We start from the raw sequence: 11,117 nt of genomic DNA on the forward strand, positions 1-11,117 counted from the left end.
GGCACACAACAATAACCAGTTACTCTACTGCACTGACAGTTGAAATCCTACTGTTTGGCCCTTTCAAATCCCCTGCCAAATTACAGCACTGCACTTACAGTTTGAGGCATCACCATTTTGCCCGCTTCATATCCCATGCCAAATTACACCACTTCACTGATGTTTCAGAATGACTCCTCTTTGTCTAATTCCTCTTCCTATACACCACTACACTGATGGTGAGGGGATTCGCCTGTTTGACACATTCGCATCCCTGGTGCAGTTACACCACTGCACTGATGTTGTGGGGCTCCACCTCTTGACCCCATTCTCAACACATTCCTATTTACACAACCCCAGTGATGCAGGGCACCTTACTTCTCCCTTGTTCAAATACTTCACAGTTAAATCACTTTACCTACAGTGCAGGGCTACTCCTATTTACCCTTTCACATTCCTTTCCAATTACTTGACTGCATTAATGGAGCTGTATCCCTCCTTCTTGCCTTTTTCACATGCCCTGCCCACCAACACCACTGTACTGATGATGCTGGGCTTTTTTTTCGTTGCCATTATCACATTCCCTGCCCAATTTTACCACTGCAGAGTTCACGTGGGGCTACTCTATCTTTCTCCAATTATGTCTCCTGTTCATTTACAGTAGCACATTAATAAGTTGGGGCTGCTACTCTTTGCATGTTCATTTCTTTCGTCCAAGTATGTCAGCATACTCTTTTTTTTTCTTCTTTTTTCTATTGTGCTTTAAGTAAAAGTTCACAAATCAAGTCAGTCTCTCATGCAAAAATTTATATACAACTTGCTATATACTGTAGGGTCACTATGAGTCAGAATCGACTCTATGGCAGTGGGCTTTGGGTTTTTATATACTCCTAGTTGCTCTCCCCCTAATGAGACAGCACACTCCTCTCCACCCTGTATTCCCGTATCCATTCAGCCAGCTTCTGCCCCCCTCTGCCCTCTCATTTCCTCTCAAGACAGGAGCTGCCCACAGAGTCTCATGTGTCTACTTGAGCCAAGAAGCTCACTCCTCACCAGTATCATTTTCTATCTTACAATCCAGTCTGATCCCTGTCTGAAGAGTTGGCTTTGGGAATGGTTCCAGTCTTGGGCTAACAGAAGGTCTAGGGACCATGACCCCTGGGGTCCTTCTAGTCTCAGTCAGATCATTAAGTCTGGTCTTTTATGAGAATTTGGGATCTGCGTCCCACTCCTTTCCTGCTCCTCAGGGGTTCTCTGTTATGTTCCCTGTCAGGGCAGTCATGGTTTGTAGCCAGGCACCATCTAGTTCTTCTGGTCTCAGGCTGTGGGACTTTGTCAAATATCAGTTGCTTATGTCTGGATTCTCAATTCTGTTCCACTGGTCTATGTATCTGTTGTTGTACCAGTACCAGGCTGTTTTGATTACTGTGGTGGTATAATAGGTTCTAAAAATCAGGTAGTGTGAGGCCTCCGACTTTGTTCTTCTTTTCCAGTAATGCTTTACTCATCTGCAGCCTCTTTCCCTTCCATATGAAGTTGGTGATTTGTTTTTCCAACTCATTAAAAAATATTGTTGGAATTTGGATCAGAATTGCATTGTATTTAAAGATTGCTTTTGGTAGAATAGACATTTTTACGATGTTGAGTCTTCCTATCCATGAGCAAGGTATGTTTTTTCACTTATGTAGGACTCTTTTGGTTTCTTGCAGTAGTGTCTTGTAGTTTTCTTTGTATAGTTCTTTTACCTCTGGTTAGATTTATTCCTAAGTATTTCATCTTCCTGGGGGCTACTGTAAATGATATTGATTTGGTGATTTCGTCTTCGATGTTCTGTTCATTTGTGTAGAGGAATCCGACTGATTTTTGCATGTTTATCTTGTATCCTGGTTCTTTGCTGAAATCTTCTATTAGTTCCAGTAGTTTTCTTGAGGATTCTTTAGGGTTTTCTGTGTATAAGATCATGTCATCTGCAAACAGAGATACTTTTTTTTTCTTCCTTACCAGTCTGGATACGCTTTATTTCTTTATCTAGCCTAATTGCTCTAGCTAGGACCTCCAGCACAACGTTGAATAAGAGTGGTGATAAATGGCATCCTTGTCTGGTTCCTGATCTCAAGGGGAATGGTTTCAGACTCTCTCCATTTAGGATGATGTGGGCTGTTGGCTTTGTATAAATGCTGTTTATTATGTTGAGGAATTTTCCTTCTATTACTATTTTGCTGAGAGTTTTTTTTTAACATGAATGGGTGTTGAACTTTGTCAAATGCCTTTTCTGCATCAATTGATAAAATCATGTGACTCTTGTCTTTTGTTTTATTTATGTGTAGGATTACATTGATTGTTTTTCTGATGTTGAACCATCCCTGCATCAGGTATGTCAGGGTTCTCTTAGAAAAGGGCTCCTTCTCTTCACAAGGGTCAGTCTACTGACAACTTACATCCTTGCACTTAAGGTGTAGGTTTGCCCATCTTTGTTCTAGTCGTGTCCCTTGTCCACTTACACCATTACATGGATACTACAGAGTTACTCCTCTTTGTCTGTTTATATCCCCAAGCACATTACACCTCTCTACTGATGGCTCAGGAGTCCTTCTCCTTGCTATAGTCACTTCCCTAAACAATTAAACTAGTGCGCTTATGTTGTGGGGCTCCTACTCTTTACACTATTCTCTTCTTCCCAGTTACACTGCTGCTTTGATGAGTTGGGACTTCATCCCTTTATCCCCAAACACAAACTTTGTCCGTTTACTCCACTGTACCATTGCTGCTTCTCTTCTTCTTGTCCACATCCCCTGGCCAGGGGCTCATCCTCTTTTCCTTGTTCATATTTTCTTAATCCACTGAACTGATGGTATGAGATTCCTCCTCTTTCTATGTTCACATCCCCTGTCCAGTTCCATCACTGTGCTGCACTCACATTTGCCGTTCACATTCCCTGCCCAGTTACACCAGTGCACTGATAATGAGGGACTCCTCTTCATTTTTACATGCAATGCCCAGTTATGCTACAGTGTTCATGGTGTCGGGTTCTTTATTTTCTCTCTGCTCACATCCCCTGTCTAGTTATACAACTGTGTTGGTGGTGTGGGTCTCCTCCTGATGGTCCCAGTCACATCTGCTGCCTGGCTTCACCAATGAATTAACAGTGTGAATTATCTGGGCTTTCCCAAATAAAGCAGGAGTAAAGGTTATTGAGGGAGAGCTGTAGAGAGTGCTTTCCTAGAAATCCAGGTCATAACACCTCCATATTGAAGAGTTCAACTTCTTTCTCCCAGAGGAGAATATTGAACACTTCCTACTTCAAGGCTCTTTCTCAGGGTTCAGGCGAAGGAAGAGCCTTAACAGCAGCAGGGGGAGCCCGAGCTCCCTGCACCCCACCCCCGACTCACAGGCCATGGGACCTGGGAGAGGGGTGACCATCTCTGGGCTGCAGTGGCCTCAACTCTAAAATGGAGACATAAAAAATCCCTTCCCCAGTATTCCATTTACCCATTTTCAGTAGAGATCTATCCTTAGGAAAATGTCATAGTCTAGGAATTTTACTCCTTAAACAGACCTTTCAAATAACTTCAAACTAGTCATTGTACAGTCCTGAGAGCTGATGTGCCCCCAAGTAAATTACACTCACAGGAGACAAGAACTGGTTTTTCGCCCTCTCCTTTTACTATTTTGCCCCATCGTGTCACGAATTTCTCTTCCACGGAAGAGTTGATAAATTCCTTTCCTCCTACATTTCAGAACCCAAATGTCTCAAAACTGTGATGTCTAACCTGCTTCCCTCTTGCTAATTTTTTGCCTTTAGTAGCATTTTCAGAGTCCCTGGATGGTGCAAATGGTTAACAAGCTTAGATGCTAACCAAAAGGTTGGAGGTTCAGAAGAAAGGCCTAGTGATCTACTTCTGAAAGTTCAGTCACTGAAAGCCTTATGAAGCCCAGTTCTGTCCTGACACTCATGAAGTTGCCATTAAGTTGGACTTGGCTCCAAGATGACAACTGGTGGTTAGCAGCACTTGTTTTATTTATTTGTTTTTGAGTAAATAGCACCCTTTCACTATTTCCATTTAAAATATCACTTATCACAATATGTATCCATAGGTTTTCTTGCTTGACCCCTGACTCACCTACAAGCTTCTTGAGAACATGAATTTTGTCTAATTTGAGTGTCTATCCCTAGCACAATAGAAGGCACTCAACAAATGTTTGCTGAACAAATGCATAGATATTAAAGTGGCTTTGTCCTTTCTAATTGCCTATGCCCTTAACAGCTGCTTCCTGCTGCATTCCACTCAAGGAATGGTTTCATGTTAGTGGGCCAAGAGGCGTCTCTTCCAGGGCATCTGAGAACAATTATTCTTTTGCATATGGGTGCCAGTGGAGGCTCCGGCTTCGTGAAGGCATATTGGATCTTTGACCATTCATTTTTGTGCAGGGGTGTCCTCAGAGAGCACTGCTGTACAATAGCACAGAGCTGAACATGTTGATTGTGTAACTGAGCTCTGGCTGTCGAGTTCTGGCTGGCAATCTTTCTCAGAGGAGCTGTGCGCTTAGAGTCAAACACAACCTGGAAACAAGCCTAAAAGCAGAAGCCTTCATCCACAGCAAGGGCAGCTTTGGAGGCACTGTCAGGTATCAGCAGCATCATTTTGCTCTGCCCACACAGTGACTGGGACCAGCCTCTTGGGTTTTATGAAGCCATTTGTATTAGTAGGATATAACTTGAACTTTGGTTGCACATGACAGAAACCCAAATGACAAGTGGTGGAAATAAGGGGGTAAAGTTGTTATGTTGTTGTCAGTTGCCATCAAGTCAATTCCAACTCATGGGGATCCCATATGTGCAGAGGAGAGCTGTTCTTCTATAGGGTTTCAAGGCTGTGACCAGGCTTGTCTTCTGATGCACCTCTGGGTGGCCTCAAACCAACCTCTCGGCTAGTAGTCAAGTGCTGAATGGCTTGTACCACCCAGGGACTCTGCAAGGGTGGTTTAAAAGTACATCTAACTGAAAAGACCTGGGGTGTTATTGGTTTCAGCAGCAGAGGGATCTAGTTGCTCAGACAACGTTCTTAGGAATCTTCTCTCTTCATAACTCAACTGGATCTCTTCTAGGTTGGCTTCACTCTCAGGCAGGCTTTCACAAAACAAGCCACAAGCAACTCCAGACTTATGTCCCATCCATTTAGCACTCTATGAGTCAGAATTGACTCGACAGCAACTTGAAGTTAATCCAAGGATGGGGCAGTCACATGTTAAAAGCAGAAAGACAGGCTCTAAGGCAATTTTGAGAGAGCACTGATTTTCTTGAGACTTTAGTGCCAGGAATCAGAGGAAGGCTTTTGAGACTGAGGCAACTCGGCTTCTGGTGCTGTCTCTTCAGCTTCTGCTTCCTGGTTTCTTGGCCTCTCGGCTCCTCTGGCTTCACACCTGCATCTGCACTGCTGGGGCAAGCATCCCAAGGCTCAGTAGCCCACCGATAAGTGCCCAGGGGCACTCCACTCCACCAGGAAGCCTCCTGCACACAGGCACTCAGCTCTCTTGCTCTATGGGTCAGCTCCAGCACTGTCTGGCGCTGGTCTGCCGATTCTGCTGCTGCTTGTTCTCTGCCGCCGTCGCTTCTCTGCCACTGAAGGCTCTCTGCTGCTGCTAGCCCTCTGTCTCTGCTGTTTCTCTATCCATTCATGGTTTCAAAACCGCTTCCATATTTTAGCTACCTGTTAGAGCAGCTACCCAGTCTCTCAGTACCAAAATCTGTCTTAGGACATCTAGTACTGCTATAACAGAAATACCACAGGTGGGTGGCTTTAACAAAGAGAAATTTACTCTCTCACAGTCTAGCAGGTTACAAGTCCAAATTCAGGGCATCAGCTCCAGGGGAAGGCTTTCTCTCTCTGTTGGCTCTGGAGGAAGGTCCTTGGCCTCAATCTTCCCCTGGTCGAGGAGCTTCTCAGGCGCAGGGACCCCGTGTCCAAAGGACGTGCTCTGCTCCTGGTGCTGTTTTCTTGGTGGTATGAGGGCCCCCCTAGAAGCATTTGTTTTAATAGAGGAAGTTAAGAGATGATTTCCCCAGCATCCTTCAAAACTTCTAAATATAAGAAAGACCAAGCTTTCAATTTCATGAAGAATCTGTGGGAGAAACAACGAAACAATACCAAATCCTGGCCCTTTCACTGCCTTTTCTTAGATTCAAAATTACACTCCTAAAAGAACAAAATAAAATAAAACAAACACACTAACCCAGTGCTACTCAAACTATAGTTCCTGGACTGGTGCTGGTCCACGAACTGGTTGTTACTGGTCAGTGACAAGATAAGTACAAAACCTGAAAGTCAGCTAAAAAAAAAAAAAAGCACTTTCTAGCAATCAGGCTTTGCCTCAGCATTTAAGTGAGCGGATTCATATCATCAAACAGGGTAAATGCCAGTTCCGGTGTTGTTGAACTTGAGTGATGAATCAAATGTGACCTACGTACTAGTCATGTGCAGTAGGAACACATGCCAGCTCACAATTAAATGCAACAGCAATAGGAAAACAAAAACAACAAACAAATGAACAGAAATGCTGATCCTACACCCGTTTGGGGAACACTACACCATACTACTTTGTTAGATGAGACTGAACCTTCTGAACGCTGTGGTTTTGGAATTAATTTACAGTGGAAGTAACAAACTCAAGTATCTTTTTTATAGTAGTAGCCAGGCAAGTAGTACAAATGAATGAAGGCAGTGAGGACTGTGGCAAACCAGAAAGGCCCAGCCTTAATGGGACAGCATATAGTCATCTCAAACTGTCTCTAACCATGAATATGCCCAGACATTTTGATTTCTCAAGAAAAGCTAGAAATCCAAATCAAGTAAAAAGCTCTCGATTTTTATATGTTGGCAGATAATAAATTTTCCTCTTAAATGTCTGTGTAGAACTAACGAACCCATCTAATGTGCAAATTAGGTCTGTGTGCTGCCACTTTCTAATTTAAGCTTTAGGAAATAGTGTATCTGATGTTCATAGAAGGACCTCTCTTTCTCGAACCAGATTTTGGGGGCTCCAAGGCTCTTCCTAAAGTGTTAGGCTGTCTCCTTCTGCCTGTATCCTGCAGGATCTGTCAGATAGAGGGACCAGGGCAGCTGGGGCCTTCAGAAGGTCTCCACTCCCAAAGGATGCTGTAGAGGCCACTGTGGTTCCCAGACCTTATTTTCATGACAACGCCAAGGTGACTTTACCCTCCAAGTGCCCCAGAGGCCCCACTCCTATTCTCATGTCTTCTCACAGGTGGTGATTTGTGCTGTGCTGACCCAGGTCTGACTGACCTGCCCTGACTGCTGTTGCTCACAGACCTGGCCTGGCAGCCACACCCTCCCCAGCCTCTGTCCACACTCACTCGGGAGCCAGCGTCCCTTTCCCCACAGGGCCCTGGCCGCCAACGGTGTCCTCTCCATGGGGCCCACGCTACAGCAAATCCTTCCTCGCCGTCTCCCCTCCCACCTTTCAGAAATGCACAAAGAGCCTAAACCGAAGTTGCCGAGCTGGCCCATGGGCAGCGACTCTCACTGTGTCTCCCTTCCTCCCCTGAGTGCAGGATTCCTGTGCACATGTACGAGGGGATTCGGGAGGGTGCAGAATGTAGACTGATGCCATGCTTGTCACGGGCACCATGTTTCCTGTGAAACCCACAAGCACAGCTAAAGCACAAGTCCTAAAGGGGGTGGCAGTATGGCTGTGCCCAATCTCCCACGCCCAAGTAAGCCTGCAGAGGGCTTGTCAACACGGGCTCCTGAACAGTCACTCTCCAAGCTTCACCTCAGAGAAGAAACAGGGTCTGACAGAGCCTAGAAAGCCTGCTCCTTACAAAAGTCATAGAAACCATTCCCTGCGGGCCACTGCATGGACTGCGAGGGCTGAAGACCTGACCACACAGCCTCGCTGCCTCTGAAACGGTTCACAACCTGCTTTCACTTCTCAGGCCATATCCTGGAGACTATGTTTTGTCTACAACAAGCCACAGCCATTAGCCAACATAAACAGTTCTACAAACATTAGACAGCTATTTAAGCAACATGTTGCAGTCTCAGTATAATGATTAATTCCCTGGCATTACCCACCCTAGAGGCATTCTCTATAGGCTGAAGGACACAGAAATATGAGAAACTGATGCCCTAAACACAAAAACAGTTCTTTTCTGGGATGGGGTGGTGATGTTGATACTATTATGTTACCAGCTGAAGGTGAATCTCCACCTGTGGTTGTTGGGGAGAAGACCACTTGCCAACCCAAACGAACAGAAGAAAAGAGTTGAGCTTGGCTATTGCTAGGCATGCTTCAAGGCTCTATAATGAGCCACAAATTTGCGGGGTGAATATTACACAATGACACCATTTCTTCCCTTCTCAGGACACTCCAGTGAAGTAGGCAAAGGCCCAGCTGGGTCCTTCTGCTCTGACAGAAGGTGGAAGGAGGCAGAACCAGGGAGAGTCACCAGGCTGTGGGGAGCAGACAAGCCCAGGGTGGGGCTGTCTGGCCCATGATCTAACTCTGTCTCCTCCCTCAGTACGGCTCTCTCCTGCCTCTCCACAAGGTTCCGCAGGGGTGGTTTTCCCAGACATGGACCAGGCATCCAGCAATCACATGAGAACCAGGCCCAGCTCACCTTGGAGAGCACGCCTAAGCATCTGATGTAGTTGGAAGAAATGCAGCTGCTTATTGAGAGCGTACCGTGTGCCAGGCACGGTGCTAAACCCCAGTTTACAGGCACAAGGTGCTTAATGCTAACAAAAACCCAAAGATGTGGGAACTCTTATTATCCCCATTTTACGAGGAAACTCTTGCTCAGAGTGAATAAAAGAATGCCCAAGATCACTTGTCCAGCGAGTGGGGGACTGAGATCCCTAACCCAGGCCATGTGATCCCATTGTTCAAGCCAGCTGGGCAGCCTCTGACCAGCCCTCCATGAAAAGGCAGGAGGCAGGAGAGAGAGTGGCCCTTGAGTATGTGATGAACAGGTGAAAACCTCGATGCTGACACTCACAGGGGAGGGGTCAGATTGCTACAACACTTGATGTGACACTTTTTTTTAACATAGTGAAGGGGAGTTTGTCTAAGAATTGTACGTGCTTTGAGTCAATCAATTAGAACAGAATTTATACACAGTACACTTTTACCTCTTCAAGCATGTATTCAGCCACTGAATATATGATCGTTAGACATATTAGGTATTTCATCTGAGAATGAGATTGATAATTGTGTTCACAATGAAATATATTTATAACTAAAATCAATGATATTTAAGAACCATTGGTAACTGCCTGAATTGCACATCTCAGGTCAGATTATACATAATATTACTATTTAATTTACCAGTGTCCACAAAAGAGGACAGAACAATATATTCCATAGGAATACTCTCATTTAATAATAATAATAATAGCTAATAATCCCTCCCTCAAGTCCTTTTTTGGAATGAGGCAGGGTATAAATAAATAGTGAAATCAACATGTATATTTCTTCATTGTTTCCCACTCACTCTTCAGTCTTCATGTAAAAGCTTCATTAAGTTCATGCCAACCACTATGCCACCCTTTCCACTCCTACCTGCCTTGTCATCACTTTCTGATCCTTCCTTCTGATCCACTTTCTGAAGCCTTCCAAACCTCAGCCATGGTCTTCAGCTCCACCCCAATTCCTACCATCACTCTGGGCAGTTCATCATTCCAAGGAGGTCTTCAGCCAACATTCCGGCTTCACATGTCCTCGATCTCCTCAAAGCCAAGGAGGAAGTCTCCTCTACCCCCCACCTCAGCCACCTCAGCCCACCCAGGACCTCTTCTGGCACTGTCACCATCAGAAACTGCCCCTCTCTTAAGTGACTGATTCAAACCACCCACACTGACCACCACCTTCTATCCCCTCGACTATCAATGGGTATCGCCTCTTGGATGTCTCACAGACACCTCCGGCTCAAAATGACAGAATGTGAGAGGAGTCAGAAGTTCATAGATGTAACCCTTTAATAGCATTTGCTGATGATACCGACATGGGGCACCTTGAGCTGTGAGTGGTTTGAAGGCTGCCGGATGAGGCTGTGAGGACTCCCACCAGACTCTGGGATGCAGACATCATCAATTCTTCTTTGACTGGGGCATCTTGTCAACCTCATCGTTGGCATCAGCATGAAAGAGAAGGCTGAGCTGCGGGTCGCTGTCCACTGCCCTCTCCACATGTTCTGGGGTGATGCGTATCTTGCCATGGTTGTAGGCCTCAATGCCTGCCAGCTCCAGGATGTTGGCTGTCACGTACTCGAGAATTCCAGCGAGAAAAATAGGTGTGGACAAACTCAGGCGCTGGGCATAGTTCCCTTCCCGCAGGAGACAGTCCACCCGGCTCACAGGAAACTGCAGTTCTGCCCTTGCGGAGCGGGAGAGAGGTGACCTCCTATACCTACAGGAGCTGTGACAGCTTCTTTTTCCACTCATGGTGTTTGCTGGATTTAGCTCTGATCAGTCCAGCTTGACTGTCCTGCTGGCTAGGGCCTATCAAGACGCCAGTGCTTATTTCTGCCTTTGTGACACCTAGGCTTTGTGATGCCATTGGTGTCCTCCGGTCCTCATCAGGCCTAAACCTAGAAATGTCCCTGGTAAGAACCTGGCCATCCTGATGACTGGACCTTCTTTTGTAAGAACTCTAACTTTCTACTTGACTTTAACATTGTAGAAAAAAAAATGTGTGTGTTTCAATGGGAACTTTGCCCTTTCTAGCCTTGATGCTAGCCTTGCATTGTAAGGTCGTTCACAAGACTTTGTAAGTTGTAGTTCACTGATGTTGTTAGGTGCTGTTGAGTTGGTTCCAACTCATAACGACCCCATGTACAAGGGAATGAAACACTGCCCGGTCCTGCACCTTCCTCACAATCGTTATTATGCTTGAGCCCATTGTTGCAGCCACCATGTCAATCCACCTCATAGAAGTTCTTCCTCTTTTTCACTGACCCTGTACTTTACCAAGCATGATGTCCTTCCCCAGGGACCGATCCCTCCTGACAACATGTCCAAAGTACATAAGATGCAGTCTTGCCATCCTTGCTTCTAAGGAGCATTCTTGTTGTACTTCTTCCAAGATAGATTTGTTTGTTCTTTTAGCAGTTCTTGGTATAT

General features: G+C 45.5%; 1 protein-coding gene across 1 annotated transcript; it reads right to left on the minus strand.

Moving 5' to 3' along the window:
- Positions 1 to 10,085: 10,085 nt before the first annotated feature.
- On the minus strand, positions 10,086 to 10,439 carry LOC126068803 (histone H2A-Bbd type 1-like). The gene has a single exon (XM_049871500.1). The coding sequence runs from the start codon at positions 10,437 to 10,439 to the stop codon at positions 10,086 to 10,088; it is 354 nt and encodes a 117-aa protein (XP_049727457.1).
- Between the last annotated feature and the right edge of the window lie 678 nt (positions 10,440 to 11,117).

Source organism: Elephas maximus, chromosome X (genome assembly GCF_024166365.1).
Source record: "Elephas maximus indicus isolate mEleMax1 chromosome X, mEleMax1 primary haplotype, whole genome shotgun sequence".
Lineage (NCBI taxonomy): Eukaryota > Metazoa > Chordata > Mammalia > Proboscidea > Elephantidae > Elephas > Elephas maximus.

Bases quoted from the DNA above. Each gene is read 5' to 3' on its own strand.
- LOC126068803 (XM_049871500.1), bottom strand. From the start codon at position 10,439: ATGAGTGGAAAAAGAAGCTGTCACAGCTCCTGTAGGTATAGGAGGTCA.